At 46.2% G+C, this 20282-nt stretch overlaps 1 protein-coding gene and 1 non-coding gene across 3 annotated transcripts in view; one reads left to right on the top strand and one right to left on the bottom strand.

Moving 5' to 3' along the window:
- Window positions 1-10754, bottom strand: part of MERTK (MER proto-oncogene, tyrosine kinase) — a 114933-nt gene extending 104179 nt beyond the window's left edge. For both annotated transcript variants that reach the window (XM_059942216.1, XM_059942217.1), the window contains exon 1: window positions 10552-10754. In XM_059942216.1, the coding sequence (XP_059798199.1) occupies window positions 10552-10612 (61 nt within the window). In that variant the 5' untranslated portion in view covers window positions 10613-10754. The remainder of the gene's footprint in view (window positions 1-10551) is intronic.
- Window positions 629-763, top strand: LOC132347180 (small nucleolar RNA SNORA70). Its single transcript, XR_009497133.1, has one exon. It is a non-coding gene; the product is annotated as a small nucleolar RNA SNORA70 (small nucleolar RNA).
- Window positions 10755-20282: the final 9528 nt, after the last annotated feature.

Here is a 20282-nt window from a genome sequence, read left to right as displayed (position 1 = left end):
AACATTCCACCCAACAACAGCAGAATACACATTCTTTCCAAATGACGATATAAACCAAGAAAAACCATTATCTTGAGCCATAAAGCAAATCTCAACGAATTTAAAAGAACTAAAAATCATACAGTTTATACTCTCTGATTACAATGGAAATAATTATAAATTAATAACAGAAGGTAACAAGAAATTTTCCAAATACTTGCAAACTAAATGTCTAAATAATCTATGGATCAAAGGTGAAGTCTCAAGGGAAATTTAAAAAAAAATACATTGAACTGAATGAAAATGAAATTACAATGTATCAAAATATATGGCACACAGTTGACACAGTTTTGAGGGGAAATTTTATTTAGTAGTCTAATCTCATAACATAGAGAAAGAAGAGCAAAGCAAACCCAAAACAAGCAGAAGGAAGAAAATAAATATAGGAAATGCACTGAAAAAAGAAAAGCAACAGAGCAAATCAATGAAACAAAGAGCTGGTTGTTTGAAAAGATCAATAAAATTGATAAATCTCTAGCAAGACTGACAAAGAAAAAAAGAAGACAAAAATTACTAATATCAGGAATGAAACAGGGAATATCACTATAGACTCTGAAGACATCAAAAGTATAATAATTAAATACTATGTTTGCAGCCAACTAAGCCCACCATGCTCTCTTCCCCACGGGAGCCCAGTGTGCAGTGGCTGCAAACAGCAGCCTCCTCGGAAGTACATGCAGCCTGTTGCCTGTATGGGCTGCTCTAAGGGACCCTGGAGACAGCCCTTTGCTGTGGACATTCATGTTTGGCATGCTAAACCCAATCTAGGCTCCAGACAGGTATGCACGGTGCCTTTGGAAAGCCCCAGGGCACAGTGGCCAGTGTCCACACTGGCCAGGTCATAATGTCCATCCACATCAAGTTGCAGAACAAGGAGCACGTGATTGATGCCCTGCGCAGGGCCAAGTTCAAGTTCCCTGGCCACCAGAAAATCCACATCCCCAAGAAGTGGGGATTTATTAAGTTTAATGAGGATGAATTTCAAAATACGGTGACAGAAAAGTGGCTCATCCCGGATGCCTGTGGGGTCAAATACGTCTCTAATAGTGGAAATCGAGTTTAATCACCAATGGCTAATGATTTAAACAATCATGCTTGTGTAATAAAATCCCACATAAAAGGCTTAAACAACAAGGTTTGAGGAGCTTCTGAGTTGGTGATGAGCTGGGAGGGCGGTACACCGGAGGGGGCATGGAAGCCCTGAGCCCCTTCCCACATTATCTTGCCCTATGTGTCTCTTCCATTTGGCTGTTCCTGAGTTGTATCATTTATAATGAAACAGTAATCGTAAGTATAGCGTTTTTCTAAGTGCTGTGAATCATTCTAGCGAAGTATCAAAGCTGAGGGGGAGAGGAGGCCATGAGAATTCTGAATTTATAGCCAGCTGGGCAGAAGTGTGGGCAGCCTGGACTCTCCATTTGAGCTGGTGTCTGAAGTGGGCGCTGGGGGGGCAGGCAGTCTTACGGGATTGAGCCCTTAACCTGTGGAGTCTCTGCTCACTCTAGGTAGTTCGTGTCAAAACTGAACTGAATGGTAGGACTCCCAGTTGATGTCCCCTTTGGTGGAGCTGCTGAAGCGAGGTTTTCTGTAACGTGCAAACAAATGTAAACCCCAAGGACATGGTAACACTACAGTGTTACCAATATAATTATGCGTGATCAAAGGATAGAGAGATGAGTGGGAATTAAAACACCGAATGGCGGGGAGGGGGTAGTGCTTTTGTCCAGGGGGAGGGGAGCAAGGGGATGAGACTAGAGAGGGGAGCAGTGGGGGGCTTCAACTGTACTGCTCATGTCTGATTTCTGATGCTGAGTGGTGAGTACAGAGGTGAGTTTTATTCCTGTATATTCTTTTGTGTATCCTAAATATTTCATCACAAGATTTGAGTATGTAAATAAAAGAGTAGGTAAGAAAAAAAAAATGTAATGGTAAAAAGAGAAAGATAGGCCTTTCTTCACCTGATAAGAATGATGGGATCCCTCACTGAATCCTTCTTCCACCCGTAGGTCCCAAAATCATAATGTTGCAGGAAAAAGAGTGGGGCACAAGAGGATGGTCTCAGGCGAGTCCCTGGGATGGGCCGCCAAGTGTGGGTTCTTGGCTTCACGCAGGAAAGAATTCAAGAGTGAGCGATAGTAAAGTGAAAGAAGGTTTATTCGGGGAGAAATGCACTCCATAGACAGAGTGTGGGCCATCTCAGAAGGCAAGAGGTGCTAGGGTATGGGGGTTGCTGGTTTTTACAGGGGTGGGTAATTTCATAGGCTAATGAGTGGGAGGATTATTGCAACTATTTTGGGGAAGGTGCAGATTTCCAGGAATTGGGTCACTGCCCATTTTTTGACCTTTTATGGTTGACCTGGGAACTGTCATGGTTCCTGTGGGTGTGTCATTTGGCTGATGTATTACCATGAGTGTATAATGAGGCTCAAAGTCTAGTGGAAGTCGACTTGCCTGCCATCTTGGACCTGGTTGGTTCTAACCAGTTTATGTCATGTCCTCCAGGGCTATGTCATTCTTTTAAAGGTTGTGTGCCCTGCCCGCTTCCTGTCTCAGTAAGAGCACTTGGCTTGAGGAATCATCCAGCCTCACAGTTCTCACCCTAGTCCAAGACTTGCTGTCTTCCCTGGATAAACATAACTATTTTATTCTTACCCTCAGTGGCCAGGTTCTGATACATGCCCCTGGGGGGACGGGTCCAGGGAGTGGTGTGAGGCTCTGCACCCCTCCTCAAGAATCAGACACACTGGATCCATGGAGTGTAACAAGAGATGTGGCACACAACGGCCTGGACCCACGCAGGACAGGGTCACACCCCAAAGATTGAGTCCATAGGTCCTGGGTGGGACCTGGGCTTCTGTATTTTGAAAATGCTTCCTAGTTGACTTTCTCCTTGTCCTTGCAGCCAAAATGCTTTGGAGCTTTACATTCTACAATTTATTTTATAAAATAGTTCTAAATTACTAAATATTAAATTATATCATAATATTGAATAATTAGACTTTTTTTGTTGTTTGTTTTTGTATGTGTGAATATACATTTTTTATTTGTCTTGGATATCCACCTAAGAGTGGAATTGCTGGGCCATATAGTAACTTCATGTTTAACCTTTTAAGAAACTGCCAAACTGTTTCCAAAGAGGCCGCTCCCTTTTACATTCCCAACGACAGTATATGAACGTTTCAATTTCTCCAAATCCTTGCCAACATGTTATTGGCCTTTTGTTGCTGTTGTTGTTGTTGTTATTCCCATCCTAATGTGTATAAAGTGATATCTCACTTATTTCCTCTCTAGTTTTTATTATTTACTTCCTTCTGCTTGCTTTGGGTTTAGTTGATTCTTCTTTTTCTAGTTTCTTATGGTGGAAGTTTAGGTTATTGATTTGAGAGCTATCTTCTTTTTCAATATCAGTGTTTACAGCTATAAATTTCCCTCTTAGCACTGCATTAGATGCATCCCATAAGTCCATAAGTTTTGCTGTGTTTTCATTTTCATTCACCTCAGAATATTTTCTAACTTTCTTTGTGATTTCTTCTTTGACCCATTCATTATTTAGTAGTGTTGTTCAATTTCTACGTTTGTGATTTCTTAAATTTCTTCCATTGTTAATTTTTAACTTCATTCCACGTGTTCAGAAAACACACTTTATATGATTTAAGTCCTTTTAAATGTATTGAGACTTAATTTGTGACCTAACATATTGTCATTTGTTTGGGCAGGTCCAGTATCCTCAGAAATACACCTCAGTGTTTCCAGACTATTCTATTGCTCCAGATAGAGCTGGAGGGGGTCCTTCATGGGGACACAGCCCAGGCAGCAGGGAAGGGCAACTTCCCACAGTAAAGAAGCCACTGGTATGACTCATTTTTAAGAGATACCCCGCGCTGCCACTGGCCCCACTTCTGGGCTGATGCCTGCACTCCTTTTGCCAGCGTCAGGCGCAGGGCTGGGGTCTGGTGGCGTCACACTCATGGAAGGCACCATGTCTGAACCTCACGATGAGAAAACATCCCAGCCCACTTGTCTCCTTCAGATGCAATCCATTTTTTGCCCACCAGGGGCCCCAGAAGCACCTATTTGCAACCCGCCCCCCACGCGGGTTTAATCAACGGAGATGTGGAGTTTCAGAAAGGCGAAGCATCACACCCCAGCTGCCCCTGCACGTTGAAACTGGGATGAGGACTTAACATCTTCAGACTCTCAAAGTGGTTATTTTTTTTTTTAACCTAATGCTTTAGATCTCATGCTAAATCTAAGAGCTTCTTTTTTTCTTTGTCCCCAAACTTTCAAAGAACGTTGTTTTCATCCACCAATCTTCGAATCGCGTGCCAGAGTTGGAAAAAGGCTTACAGGCTGCTTTCACTTCCTGCGTGGAGGCAGCCTGCCCTGAACTGCGGCGAGTGGAAAACGGGCCTCCAAAGAGAGGCCACCCTTGGGAGCCCATGAATATTCATCACTTCGCTGTGCATTCACTAAGTAGCGCAGGGACAGAAAAGTACTTTCAGCAAGTTTGAGTCTATGTTCTAATATCCTCCATGAAGACAGCCTGTCCTTACTGGTAAAAAGATCATTTTCTAAAACGATAATGAAGTCGGTCTTCTATTAGTAGCTTTAAAAAGCCCCACGGCTTAACAATAGTAAAACAATCTCGTCTCCAAAGTAAACAAGGCTTTCCTTTGTATGTCCAAGGAGAGGCAGGACCAGAGCTCAGGCGTCTACTGGCCCTGAATGCCGTGGTAGCTAGAGCACCCAACCCCACCCCGTGCCCCAAAAAGCAGACTACAAAGAAAAGGGATCTGTCAGACAGTGTTTGCCTGATTGTCGAGCGCCAGCCTGAGACCTAAATTGTGAGGATGGGCCCCCTCCCCGAGTGAGCTGGGGCAGAGCTCTAACCCCATGATGATCAGATCCCGCTGGGCCCTTGGCTGGCTCCCATAAGCTAGACAACACCTTCGAAGGGATCGACTGGGAAAAATCCAGAAGACACAGTTAATGACTGCAGACAAGCAGAAACATACAAGCATAAAATTTGGTGCCACAAATATCTATGCATTGCTATTATGAAATGCAATGGTTTTTCTCCAAGCGTAAGTCTCTCAAACATGCTTAGCTTTCGGTGTAAAACTTCTCATATATGATATTGGTCCAAACATAAAGTCAACATCTGTCTCCTCTCTCTCTTTTTCTCCCTCTCCCCTCTGCCCTGCTCCTTCCCCCACCCCTGCCACCCCCAAGACTCGTGGAAAATCCATTTTATCATTAAGTGAGAGAAGCACTAACAGTGGATGAAATGGACAAAAGGATGAAACAAAATGGTTTAGAATGGAGTGCAGGTTTCTCAACAAACTCTTGAAGACATACTATCTTTCCCTCACTTTAAACCACCAGGACCTAAGGAGGTGACCTGGATGTGGCAGCTAGGCCAGGCCTACTGGATCCTGCTGGCTGGCAGAGGCCCAGACAGAGTGGGAACGGCAAGGCAACCAAGAAGGGAGGGTTGCCCAGCTGCTCCAGGTGCTGGAGGGGCCAGGCTTCCAGGCCTCACAAAACTGGGGACGACCTGGGCCCTCACTGTGGTTAAAAATCTTCCATACACTTCAATAGCCACGCTTCAGACAAAGAAAAGCAAGGCCCAGGAAGGAGAAAGTGCTGGGTTGGTAGGTACTCTCGGTATTCTTGCTCTCCAAAGACGGGCTGCAGGATCCTCCTGCCAGGCTGCATTTTCAGCATTTTAGCTGGAGGCAGCAGGGCTGGAACAAGGAACAAGATAGGGAACAAGTTACCTCTGGGTCAGGGGTTAGCAAATGCCCAGAATGTGGGATGCAGAGGAGTCTGGGCCTTTCCCAGGGTACCTGGGGGCTCGCTTACACCTGTTACCAAACAGGAAGCATCTGGAAGCCAGGAGTGCACCTGGGCCTCCCTGTCTGGTCTATCTGCTACAAGACTACCTGCACACACCCACGCAGACACAGAACGTCATGGAAGAAACAAAGCCTCATTCTCTAGCCATTGCAGCTGGAAGACTGCATTTGGCGAACCTAGTTTTAGCTGGAAAAAAGGAAAGGAATTATCTGGATGTTTACACTCAAACAACCCCCCAAAAAATTACGAAACCAAAACAAAACCACACCCACTTTAGCGTAGAGTGATGTGGGAAAAGCTGAGCGGGAATTGGACTTCATTTTTATACCTTCCTGAGAGGCACATGACAGGAAGCGATTCCTGGACTAAGTTAAGTCTGAATTCAACAAGTGAGGGTGATGGGGGGGTGAGGAGGGGAGTGGTCAGGACAGGCCCTGCCTCATCTGAGGCGACAAGCGTGGGTTTTGCTAGCAGAACTACTAGGAGACAGTCCCACAGAGCAAGGACTTCAGCGTTCCGGGATGGACACCCTCAGCCCCTCCACCAGAGTGCTCTGAACAGTGGGGGATGGCCCACAGGTCCGCCCTCATATTTCAAGTTGCAATTTAGGGCATATTTCAGTGAGAGAAGAAGAAACTTTTCCCCCAATACCTTTTGTTTAAGAAAAACAATTACCGCAAAATTTGAGTTGAGAAGGGAAAGGAAGCATGGGTGATAATGGCTAACAGTTTTGAAGCATTTACCATGTGACATTGGCTCATTCATCCTTCCATAAATAACAAAGAGTCCCACAGGACCGGTGAGGAAACTGAGGTCCTGAGAGTTAGTCACTGCCCCAGGGCTCCCCAGAGGCCAGCTAGGCAGGACAGGAAGCCCAGCCCGCTGGCCACTCAGCCCGTGAGCTGCAGCCCCTGTTAATTTTCAGTCCAAGCCCTAGAAACACACAGGGTGAACCCGCTTTTTTCAGGTTTTATAATGATTAACTTCCTGCTGAGATGCATCCCAACCAGAGCCATGTGCTTTGGTTTAAGATTAAACTAGTAACAACAGGCCAGAGTCAAGGCACTCGGGACCCCAATGACCTGGGAATCGGGCAATTTGCCCTGGGCAAGGAGCTGTTAAAACTGTGTCTTTAACATGAAAAATTAGCTTTTGACTTTTTTTTAAAGTTGGGATCCTTAAGAGACTATAAAACACTTTAATCTTGCTCTATTGGCCTTAATATAGTCCAAAAATCTACCCTAACATTTCTAGTAAGGAAATCACTTTGGCATCACAGTGAAATGAAAGATTGTTTTCTAGCAACCAAGCCCCAAGCACAAGGTCATGGGAGCTGCAGCACTTGTTTCTGGAAAAGCCAGTAGGAAGAGAGAAGCGGGAGGAACACACGGTGAGACCTGCAGAGGCCTGGGTCTTTGATACCATCCGCAGATACTGAGCACCTGAAATGAACATCATGCTCGGAAAGTAAAGAGGAACCCATCAGGTGGCAGTAGTGTTACTTCATGGAGTGCGTGTGTATAACTTTGGCAGCAGTGGCAGTGAAGGAAGGCCTCTCTGGGAGAACATCTGAGCTGAGACCCAAACGGCTAGAAAGAGCCAGTGTGCAGAGATCTTGGGGAAAAGATTCCAGCCAAAGGGAACATCCACAGCAAAAGCGCCGGAGACGTGCCGCTCCAGCCACAAGGGGGGAGTAACTGGAAATGAGTCAAAAAGGGAGAGGGAGGCCCCTGAGTCCTTGCCAACTCTGGTAAAGAAGGGAGGCCACTGGAGGATGTCAGACAAGGGGACAACCCAGCCCGATCCATCTTCAAAGTCTCATTCTGGCCATTATGTGGGAAGCGGAGGGTCTGCATGTGTTCATTTCCAGGCCGGGGAACCCATTTAAACCAAGGTCCGGCCTCAGCCTCTCTACCTGGCGGCATGTTCCCAATTCACCGGCACCTAAAGATGCAACCTGTTGGTAACCAGCTCTGACTGGCAACCCACTGGCCCTGCTCCTAGAATAACCTGGAAATTATTTCTAAAAATAAGACTGAAAAAATAATTATTCTCAATTTGAAAAACCCTAACCCTAACTTTAAGGAAGTGGATCAGAGTAAGTTTTGAAAAATTACTTATTTTTGAAATGTGCCCTGCTTACTTCCACAAAGCATTTGAGTCCATTGATACAAAGCCCATAAGCAACTAGACATCTTAAAGTTCTTTCTGGGAAAATGTTGACAATATATTGTAATGTGGTGACAGCTTCAGTTTGGGAGAGAAACGCTAACACTGAAGAGTTTTAAAAGCCCAATTAGTTCTAAGGGCTGAGTTTAGGGGCAAGCATGGCTTCATCAACGGCTAGGTCCTTGCAATGCCTTCGCTTTTATCCACTTCTGTATTTCTTGACCTCTAGCTTCTCCTGGGCCCTCTAGAGCTACCCTTTGCCTGATTCGTTGCTCACTGGCACCCCCATCAGAGATGGAACAGAAAGGAAGGATTGGTGAGCCCAGAAACGCCCCTGGTTCAGCAGTTTCAGTTCTGTGTGTGTTTGTCTTTGTGGGAGGGTGTTTGTGTGTATGGGGTGGGGGTGAGGGGTAGGGAGGATTCCAGGGTTAAAGTGATGCGTAATTATCCATTCCTCTACAGTGTAGAGTCTAAACACACATTCACACCCTGTCTCTCTCTCCCCTCTGCTGCCTGGTGAGCAAACCACTTGAAACCACAACATGCAATATGAAAATCGTAAAACTAGGGCTTCCCTGGTGGTGCAGTGGTTGAGAATCTGCCTGCTAATGCAGGGGACACGGGTTCGAGCCCTGGTCTGGGAAGATCCCACATGCCGCGGAGCAACTAGGCCCGTGAGCCACAACTACTGAGCCTGCGCGTCTGGAGCCTGTGCTCCACAACAAGAGAGACCGTGATAGTGAGAGGCCCGCGCACCGCGATGAAGAGTGGCCCCCACTTGCCGCAACTAGAGAAAGCCCTCGCACAGAAACAAAGACCCAACACAGCCATAAATAAATAAATTAGAAAATATTTTTTTAAAAAATTGTAAAACTAGACAAGGGGTCCAATTTCCATTTCTAATCTCTTCCTACAGCACTCTTACTTCTGCTCTAATTTGGCCAGGGAGAATCCCATTCTTCCAGCTTTTCACAAAGTAAAATGTAACACTGTCAGACATCTCACAGGTAAATTCAAGATGAAAAGCAAAAGGTAGGAAAAGAAACACTGGAGAAACTTTTCATTCTTCCAGCTGGGTGGATTTTAACAGACCTTTTATGATTATCTGCCTAAACTGATTACTGGCTACAAAAGGTTTTTTATTACAGCTTTTTAAAAAAAATCAGAAAAACACTCCATTTAAAAAATGTCTTCCACCAGAACTACTGTTTCTATTACTTTTCCCATAATTTTCACCACATTCACTACGTCCAAGACTACTGTTAATGGCCAGCCTTCCCTAGTAGCAAAATATAACAGATTTGCAGCAGATTATGAAAAATGGATCTGGCAGAAATGCTGAGGAATTTTTGAGGGTTTGGTGGAGGGCTGGGGGTAAAGAACAGAGTTGCTTTAATTCTTTGCTTGGTTTAGGTTTCGGATGTTTGCTTCAAATTGCTACGTTGCCCCAAATTATAAATTGCGTATGTTATTTAATGTGTGCACTGCTTAAGAATTTCTTATTTGAGCAACTGAGCTTTCCAATGAAAACTTCACAGAGAAAAAATCTGAAGTAAACTGTTTAACTATAAATTGAACTTTCCAGGTACTCTTAAAAAACATCTTTGACTATAATAGGTGAAAGCTAAACCTTTTAGTTAAGGAAACATGCCTGAGATGTGTTTATTCAGTATAAAGCCTGGTTAAATTTCTTCCAGCTTCCTTAAGCAATGCATCAGCGACTAAACTTCTAACCCGTTAATCACTTACCCTCCAAACAAGCTGCTGATGCAGAATGGGACCTGCCCTCCCTTGCCACCACTTACCCATCCAGTACTGCATGGGTAAAAGTACTTACACTGGAATGACTGGCAGAGTCGAGATAAACCTAGACGCTGACCAAGCACGTCAGATTCTGTTCAGCAGTAACAGGGGTGAAAAGAATGCTCCCCCTTTTCCCGGGGTCCCCACGCTCCCAGGGTGTCCCTGCTAATGTTGCCCATGAGGGCCCGGGGGGAGCAGCCGGACGACAGTCCCTCCCGGTCGCACTCTGGCCTTGGTGGATCTTAGCACCGGGACTGCGACCCCAGCTCCCGCAGCCTGCTGGTCTCCGGTCACTCGTGGGGTGATGGGGTCTGCGGCTCCCAGAACTCCCGCCAGAGCCAGAGTCCAACCACGCAACCATGTCCAGGGAAGAGTTTTCGGCGCATTCCCCTCTGCCGAAAATTTCAGGACTTGCAGCGCGCCCGGCCGAGCTCTGTTTCCCTCCTGGAGGTTAAGGGGAGCCCTCGGTGCCCACCCCTCCCCGGCTCCCCTGCGACGCGCGCCCACGACCCAGCCTGGGTGCCGGGACAGTGCGTGGGTGGGAGCCCCTGCGCCTCAGCACCCGGCCGGGTGGGAGGAGGTGTCTGCAAACTTGCCAGCTGCTGGGTGCGCCCGAGTCGGCGAGCTCCCGGCCCCCCGCGCCCGGCCCCCGGCCCCCGGCCCCCGGCCCCTTGCACTCACCTCCCCTCCACAGCGCGGGGAGGAAGAGCCACGGCAGGAGCGGCAGCAGGGCCCGCCCCATCCCGGGGCCGCGGAACTGGAAATTCTCTGCGGACCGACGGACAGATGGACGTCCAGAACCTGCAGCGTCGCCGGCCAAGCGCGCCCGCGAAGCAGCCCAGTCCCGGCGGCCCCGGGAGCCAGCGCCGAAGTGGCGGAGCCGAGCCGCTGCGGGTGGCGCCGAGGGCTGGAGGGGGCGGGACGCGGGCCGAGTCCGAGCGGACCGAGCCAGTCGGGGAGGGGAGGGGGCGGGAAGGAGGCCGGGAGAGGAGAGCCGCGGAGGGGGAGGAAGGGACGGGGCTGGACCGGAGGGGCGGGGAGAGGCGGGCCGAGGCGGGCCTCGGGTCGAGCCTGGGCAGACCGGGATGGGGGGGCGGGGGCTGAACAGAGGGGAGGGAGGTGGGGACCATAAAGGGGAGGGGCGGCCGGAGGTGGGGAGGAGAAAGGGGCCCTGGCTCTGGGCTGTCTCGACGTCCAACACGTGCAGGTGGGAGGGACAGAGGGAGGAGATTGGGTTGGGCGGGGTGAGCGGCGGGCGCCCGAGGCGGCCACCAGACGTAAGACAAGGCGCCTGCAGCCTGGGGACTGCGGTGGTCCCGCAGTCTCGGCTCTGCGGACACAAAACCCAGGCCGCAACGCTCCCAGAGACCAAGGCCACCGTGGCGGCGCTCCCTGCTGAGCGCCGCATCCATCCGCTCCCGGCCGAGCGCCCCCTGGGTACCCGGCCAAAGGGGTGAGACCAGCCTCGGCGTCGAGGAGCTCACCGCCTCCTGGGGAAGAACTCTTCGCTGTGCCCCCGAGTCCAAGAGAGGTGATGCTCACGGAGGGAGACGAACGTCAACGAAAAAAGTGCAGAGCGTGAATGGAAAGAGGCAGCCCCCAAACGACAAAGTGTGGAGGAGCCAGGAAGGCAGACGCAGAGAAAGTTAACCGTGAAAGAAATGTCAGCCACTTTTACTAATAATCGCAACAATAACTTACATATACATGTATATATATACTTTCTTTAAGGAAACATTTTTATAATTTATGTGTTTTAATGTGATCCTTTGACAACATGAGCCATTCCTCTGCTTAAAACCCGACAGTGGTTCCCGCTTTCTCTCTGCATAAGACCCACAGTCCTGCCTTGTGGCCTTCAAGGTCCTACACGACCTGGTCCCTTTTCTTCTCTGACCTCATCTCCTTACTCCACCTCCATTTATGCTGCTTTGTGGTCCAGCAGTCCCTGACCCCTAGGCTGGTCATTTGGGCTAGATTTGGCTGTAAGGAGGCAACCAGCCCACATGGATTTAAGTTGTCACTTGCACTGACAGCAAAAGCAGTCAGCACGATGTCAGCTCCTGGCGTCCCTAGTCCCATAGGATGACACCAAGCCCGAGGGGCCAGATGAACAGACGTGAGGAGTGGGTGGCTTTGCTGCTGAGAAGCCGACTCTAAAGTACAGCTGAGCAGTTTCATGGACTTTCACAGGTGGCTGCTGCTGTGTCCTTGGGGGCAGGGAGAGGCATGGAGGGAAGGCGTGGAAACACCTTGCTCAACTGAAAGCCTGGAGAAGGAAGAGAAACAGGCACGCCTTGAGAGCGAGATATGAAACTGCCTGCAGCAGCTGCTCACCAAGCTCACCTCCCCCTGCGGCAGGAGGGATCACGGGACAGTCCCGCAAGACCTGGGTAAGACTGCAGTCAAGGCTCGCCTGCACGCCTATGTGGAGATGTGCAAGGTCCCCAGGCCATCTCAGCAGAGCCCTTGTTCTCCTGCAGTGTCCTTGCTGCTGCTCGTATACACCAGGCTCTCTTCCACCGCGGGTTTTTTTTTTTTTTTTAATTTATTTATTATTTATGGCTGTGTTGGGTCTTCGTTTCTGCGCGAGGGCTTTCTCCAGTTGCGGCAAGCGGGGGCCACTCTTCATCGCGGTGCGCGGGCCTCTCACTACCGCGGCCTCTCTTGTTGCGGAGCACAGGCTCCAGACGCGCAGGCTCAGTAATTGTGGCTCACGGGCCTAGTTGCTCCGCGGCATGTGGGATCTTCCCAGACCAGGGCTCGAACCCATGTTCCCTGCATTAGCAGGCAGATTCTCAACCACTGCGCCACCAGGGAAGCCCCCACCGCGGGGTTTTGCATCGACTGTTCCCTCTGCCTGGAATGCTCTTCCCCCAGGCTCGCCCCCTCTTGGTTAATTCTCCTCCTTCAGGTCTTTGCTAAGTCTCACGTTCCTGATGAGGCCCACCTAGTATAAAACTGTCTAATTATTTATTCCTGTGTGATCTACAACCCCAAACCCAGTGGGGGTAAACAGCAGCCACTGTATTAGATTCACAGATTCTGTGGGTCAGAGATTTAGATGGGGCACAAGGAAGATGGTTTGTCTTTCCTCTTCCATCTCTGCTGGGATGTTAGGCTCAATGACTGGGGACTAGAATGATTGGAAACAGGGGTCAGCAAACTATAGCGTGTGGGCCTATCGTCTGTGTTTGCAAATAAGCATTATTGGAACACAGCCATTCACTGTGTGTTGTCTATGGCTGCTTCTGTGCTGTAATAGCAGTTGAGTAGTTGTGACAGAGATCAGAGGGCCCACGAAGCCACACGATCTGGCCCTTTGCAGAGGTTGGCCAACCCCTGATCTAAAGGCCTGTTTCCTCACATAGCTAGGACTTAACACTGGGATGACTCAAAAGCCCAGGGCTGCAGACCAGAGCACCTAAACAAGGCTTCTCCATGGTGGCCTTGGTGTAGTTGGAAGTCTTACATGGAGGCTCAGGGCTCCAAGAGTGAACATTCGTTCCAGTGAACAAGGTAGAAGCTGCATGGCCTTTCATGACCTAGCCCAGAGGTCACCCCACTCCACTACACCGGACTCTCTTGGTGGACGCAGTCACAACCCCACTCTCATGGGGAAGAGCCGTAGCTCCCACCTCCTGATGATGGAAGGGTCAAAGGATTTGCAGCATCATTTTAAAACTTTCAGGAAGAACAAAGCTTAGCTAAAATGTGGGATATCAACTCTACTGTATTAATTTCATACTTGCCATGCATCTAAATGTTACTGCAAGTTAATGTCCTAATTATTCAAGTCATCAAGACATGTGACAGGAAATGTGAGTTTAAAAGAAAAATCAGACCCCATATTACACAACTATTTCCATCCTTATAGGATGTCTGCCCCAAAAGGCTACATTTGTGCAACTTTAGCAGGGCGACACCAACCCAGAACCCATACTTCGGTGCCCACGCTGTCTCCTATATCTGCTAAGACGCCACATGTTGCAAGGGGGAGCCCCTACTTTTATTACGTAAGAGAAAGAGGGAAAGTCAAGGGGCTATAGCAGTGTTCATCCAGGGGCTGGGAAAGTCGACCCCCACTGACTCAAGTGTAGAAGGGCTGTGTCCCAAATCAAGTGGTATTGTGGTAACAATCCATGCCTCAAGCATGTTCAACATATCAGTGACGGGATTTAAGACTAACAACGGAAGTCCCCAGAGGAGCATGCCAGACTACACATGAGAGATGTAAAGCGTTAGTTCTCAATGGCCCTATTCTATTTTTTTTTAATTTTATTAAAATATAGTTGATTTACAATGTTGTGTTAATTTCTGCTGTACAGCAAAGTGACTCAGTTATACATACATATATATTCTTTTCCATTATGGTTTATCACAGGATGTTGAATATAGTTCCCTGTGCTATACAGTAGGACCTTATTGTTTATCCATCCTATATATAATAGTTTGCATCTGTTAATCCCAAACTCCCAATCCTTCCCTCTCCCACCCCCCCCATCCCCCCTTGGCAACCACAAGTCTGTTCTCTATGTTTCATAGATATGTTCATTTGTGTCATAGTTTAGATTTCACATATAAGTGATATCATATGGTATTTGTCCTTCTCTTTCTGACGTACTTCGCTTAGTATGATAATCTCTAGATTCCTCCTTGTTCCTGCAAATGGCATTATTTCATTCTTTTAAATGGCTGAGTAATATTCCATTGTATATATGCCACATCTTCTTTATCCATGCATCTGTCAATGGACATTTAGTTTGTTTCTGTGCCTTGGCTATTGTGAATAGTGTTGCTATGAACGTAGGGCTGCATGTATCATTATGAATTACAGTTTTGTCTGGATATATGCCCAGGAGTGGGATTGCTGGATCAATGACCCTATTCTAAACCCATATCCTCTCCCTTTGTTGTCCTACCCACCCACATACACATTCCCCTCGCCCCTTTCAGCCTTGTCTACAGCGGGGGCCTGTACTTGACTTCCTCTCCTGCATCCAGTCCAGCACGTGGACCCCCAATTCAGAGCTGGCCTCCTCCCATCCATTTTAACATAGTGCAGACTGACTAAAATTTAGTGATCGGGCTTAGCCTCATGGTATTCTATGAATGACAGATTGCCAACAAACAATCTCATCCTGGTTTCAGTGCCAGAGAGCCATTCATTCATTTATGATTCCACAGAAATTGACAGCATGTGCTCAATTCCAGGTGTAAGACCAACCCCTGGAATGTGTCACTGAGCCAATGCACAGCACCTCCATCAGGGAGCTGCTATCTCATGGGCCAAATGCCAGTCAAGGACCACTTTGGTTCTCACCCGCCCAGCAGCCATTCCATGGTCCTCCCACCGTGTCACCCTGGTTTCCCTTCGCTGAACCATGCCTCCTGCACCCACATTCCCTCCTTCCCCTGCGCCCGGAGGTGGTGTTCTCCTTGCTGCCTGAAAGATCATTCTCTGTCCCTCTCTCCAAAGTCTCCAACTTTGAATCTCATATCATCAGACCTGTTTGCTGCGGTCACTACAGACCCCTCGGTCTCTCCCTCTCATTCCTTGAAGATTTCAGTACTTGCATCACTGTTACTCCTTTCACAAAATCCCTGTCATAATTCTTGGTGGTTTCAGTCCTGTATAAATGACATGCCAACACCACAGAGTCCAAGTCCCTTGACCTCTTGTCACCCATGTTGTGTGCTGAGCAACGTGTTGGAAATCCATGTAAGTACCAAGTTCTTGAAGTTTGCTGGGGAACTGGGATGGTGCCCTGTAAGAGAGTCAACTCAGAACACCCCAAATCTTAAGGGAAGCACAAGCCTCTTGTAGTTTCTTGTAGGTGGTGCACAGAAGACTCTCCATTCAGTGTGCTGAACAAGATGCTCGGAGTACAGGTGTACAGCTCTTGGGGGACCATGCTGCAGGTAAGGTAATCCATTAGGAATATTGAATTGAATACAAGTGAACAGCTGTACTTGTATAACTAATGGGCAGTTAAACAGGAATCCACTGCTAATGAAGACTCACGGGATCCAAATTCTACAGTTTGAAACAGGAAGAGGATACAATATAGCAACAGCAGTAAAATTAATATGCGTCACACTTAGTGGTTGTTTCATTGAAAGGGCTCCAGAGAGGACAGGTACAGGATCCTTTGTCCACCCTTCTGGAAGACATGTGGCTGGATGCACTTCCTATCTTGGATCAGGAATCACCTGGAATACCTCAGAACCAGGGAGCCCAAGATAGAGGCGTAGCTGGAGATTTTTATGTTTCATGGGTCCCCTTGGCATATTCCTGAGGCATAACCAGCTTCAATAGCAGAGCCCTCTAGGGGGTCTCACTGAGACCACATACAAATCCTCTGTCTCACTGGTTTTTGTTTAGTTTGCTTTGCTTTGTTTTATTTTTTAAATTTATTTTTAATGAAGTATAATTTACAAATTATTAAATAATTATTAAATAATTTTAATAATTATTAAATAATTTTCAAGTATACAGCAAAGTGATTCAGTTATACATATATATGTGTGTGTATATATATATATATTTTTTTTAAATTCTTTTTCAGATTCTTTTCCATTATAGGTCATCACAAGATATTGAGTATAGTTCCTTGTGCTATACAGTAGGTCCTTGTATCTCACTGTTTTCAATAAACAGCACTGATGAGCTGGGACAAGTCTCCCTGAACCTCCTCGAACCCACAAAGCAACATTACTAATCAGTATGCTTCATGCCCTGACCAGGAGCCAGGGCCATGCAGGAACTTTAGCAAAATAGCTCAGGCTAATTCCAGGCCCTCCCAGCACAATGGCTTCCACAGTCATTGCAAAATGGTACAAGTAAAATTTCCATTCAGCACAGTGAACATGATGGTGGAATAAAAGTGTTTCCTTTTGTAGTTTTGGGGACACTTTAGCATGAAAATCCGTTCCATAGGCAAAAAAAACAAAAACAAAAACAAAAAAACAACTTACTGAAAGTAAAATTGTCAGGCTCAGAAAAAGGATGGTGCTGATTAAAGATGCCCCTCCATGGATACAAGGACAGTTGTTGGGCTTTTGTAGTTTGTTGGGGAAAAGTGACATTGTCCATGTTAGAGAAACCATAAGGTGTCCTGGAAAAAGTAAGAGAAGCTCAAATATCTAAGTGTTACAACTTTATAATAATGAGATGGTATATGTATGTTTTCATCATGCTAAAAAACACACCGGAAGTTCCATTGTCTGGCTCTTGTAAGTTGTGTTGGGGCTGAGAGAGCTCTGGTGGACACTGCATTCAGCCAGCACACTGAACTACATACTAGAGGCCGGGTGCCCAGTTCTTGAATTTGTTGGCAGGTGATTATGGAACATGTAAAACACCTCATTCCATGTGCTGAACAGTAGATTGAAGATTATCCAGCTCATGTATCTGCAGTGGGTGTGTGTATGTGTGTGGGAAGAGGGGATTCAGATTGTGTGTGTAAAATGCTCAAATCGCCACGGTCAGCAACGTATGGGAAGTATAAGTGACCCCCGAACAACTCGGGGATTAAAGGCACCGACCACCCCTCTCAGTTGAAAATCCGCATATAACTTTTGACTCCCCCCAAACTTAACTACTAATAGCCTACTGTTGATTGGAAGCCTCACCAATAACATAAACAGTCGATTACCACATAATTTGGATGTTATATATATTAAATACCATATTATATACTATAATAAAATGAAGCTAAAGAAAACATGTTATTAAGAAAGTCTTAGGGAAGAGAAAATACATTTCCAGTACCATACTGTATTCACTGTAAGTTTACATCAAATGTTTACAGGCTGCATTGTCCCTCTGTCAATACCCACATCAATATTAAACAGTCTTATATGATACAAAACACTGTAGATGCTATACATACGACTATATTAGACATCTAACGTGAATAGATAATGTGAAAAAGAAATACATACTTACATACAGGTACCATATTTATTGAGAAAAATCTGAGTGTAAGTGGACCCTCGAAGTTCAAACCTGTGTTGTTTAAGGGTCAACTGTGCTAGTATTGGAGCATGTAAGAGACTGTGTTTGGAGGGGTAAATGACAAACTGGAGGGACCAGTGTCTAGCCCTTGCAGCTTTTGGATACCCTTCACCATGCCAAACATCTGGGATGTGCAAATATCTAGACAGAGTTCCCCGAGGCACTGAGATGGTGCTTAGCAGAGTCTCAAATCAGCATAAAACTCTACTGGAAGTGTGTGTTCAACACCTGAAGATTGGGGGAGATTGAGATGGCGGATGTAGGAATCTCTATTCAGCTGCTAAAGAACATACCAGAAGTACAGAGATCTAGATTTTGTAATTTAATGTGAAACTGAACTAATGCTTGCAAGCAACTCCATTTAGCTTCTGAAACAAAAATACTAATAGTATAAATGTTTTAGGGACTTCCCTGGTGAAGCAGTGGTTAAGAATCTGCCTGCCAATGCGGGGGACATGGGTTCGAGCCCTGGTCTGGGAAGATCCCACATGCCGTGGAGCAACTAAGCCCGTGCGCCACAACTACTGAGCCTGTGCACCACAACTACTGAGCCCGCGTGCCACGACTACTGAAACCTGCGCGCCTAGAGCCTGTGCTTCGCAACAAGAGAAGCCACCGCAATGAGAAGCCAGCGCACCCCAACGAAGAGTAGCCCCTGCTCGCTGCAACTATAGAAAGCCCGCGCGCAGCAACGAAGACCCAGTGCAGCCAAAAATTAAATTAAATTAAAAAAAATATATCCTTTAAATGTTTTGCCTTTGTAGTTCTAGGGGAGTTAAGACGGTACATATAAAGAACTCCACTTTTCTTCCCCAAACCATTCTGGAAATAAGATGTTTCTAGTTCTTATAGTTTGGTGGGGGAGTGGAGATGGTAAATATGAGATTCCATTTGCTGAACAGCTTTCTGAAATTACAGAGGTCTGGTTCTCGAAGGTTCTTGGTAATGGCTGACTATCTGGTGATCTGCCAGGTGGTAGATAATGGAAAATCTGATAGATAATAATTTTTAATTGTCTCTTCGTATTGGGTACTCTGTTAGCTCCTGGCATTCTCTATGCTGTTTGGCTTGTTTGCTTGCCTCTAGAGGTGCAATTCTGTGAAAAATATTGTGGTGTGTGTGTGTTTGCTGGAACTGCTGAGCTGGTGAGTTTCTGAGTCCTGTATTTCCTTTTGACCAATAGCTGAAGTTGTAAAACCTAAGCTTGTAGTTCTTTTGTATGTGTGAAAATTTAGAGAGGGAAAAAAAGCCTTCTCTCTTCCTCACAAAAGCAAGATACAGTAACTCATCTTTTACAATCGCTTGTTTGTCTATAACTTTTTCTGTGTCCTTCTGTCTCTCAATCTGAGGGGACAGATAGATCATAAAAGCTTATTATTATATGTTTCAACTAGCAAAATCTAGTGCAGGCACACAGATCTTTCTGGTTCCTTTGGTAAGGGGAGAAAATGTATACAAAGACTGATGGAAACATTTTAAACTGGTTTTATATATTGATAACAAATGGATCGACACTTTTAAGAGGGTCTTACTTGGTTTGGATAACTGAATGAAGGAGCTGGAGTATGTGATGGTCAGGGAATGATTGTTTCTGGATTTTTTTCGAGTTTCTGATCCTTCTGAGAAATCTAGAGTTTGGAGAACATGGCTTTCTCTCTCTTTTCTCCTCCACAAAATTAGGGAGGTCCCCCAAATATTAATATGAATCAGTTCAAGATGTGAGGGAGAGCTCCATGTGCAACAATAAAGTGTGATTAAGTCTGAAAAGTTATGCCCCTAACTAGCCGCAATCTGCCTGAACAAGTACTACATACAACAAAGGGCACATAACAAAATAGCTGGAGTTAATCCAACTATTACCTCCTCTTAAGGGTCCTAGCTTGCCCGAGAGTAATTGGTCTTCTAGAAGAAACATCAAATGAGCTGCAGTTGAGGACTGCACCATAGATCCAGGCTTTCCAGAATAAACTGACATTGCCAACTGCTGTCAACCTGTACTTAAGGACTGAGGTAGGATTGCAGACACTTTGGTCCAGAAGCAGACAAATGCATGAAAGTGCGCTGCTTAATTCAGGAGCCATACAAACCTACTTTGATTTAATTATGGATAATATTCTATTTCTGATGAGTATATCAAATAGGTTTTTTTTTCTTTATCTCTAGCCATCAGTTTTACTGCTAAACTTGTTCAAACTGTAATGAGACATTTCAAAAATAGTTATCTTGTACCAGCTGACCCCTCAGAATTCAGAAAAAGCAATCCCATAAAAGACTGTAATATAGATTATAAGTTAATAAGTAAAGGAAAACATAATAATGATTCTGTTATGATTAGTGATATATATTGATTACTCTTATCTACAAAACCACTCAGAACAATGGTAACATTGGT

The sequence above is a fragment of the Balaenoptera ricei genome, chromosome 13 (assembly GCF_028023285.1).
Source record: "Balaenoptera ricei isolate mBalRic1 chromosome 13, mBalRic1.hap2, whole genome shotgun sequence".
Lineage (NCBI taxonomy): Eukaryota > Metazoa > Chordata > Mammalia > Artiodactyla > Balaenopteridae > Balaenoptera > Balaenoptera ricei.
The sequence above is the reverse complement of the archived record's forward strand: the minus strand, read 5'-3'. Positions and strand labels throughout refer to the sequence as shown.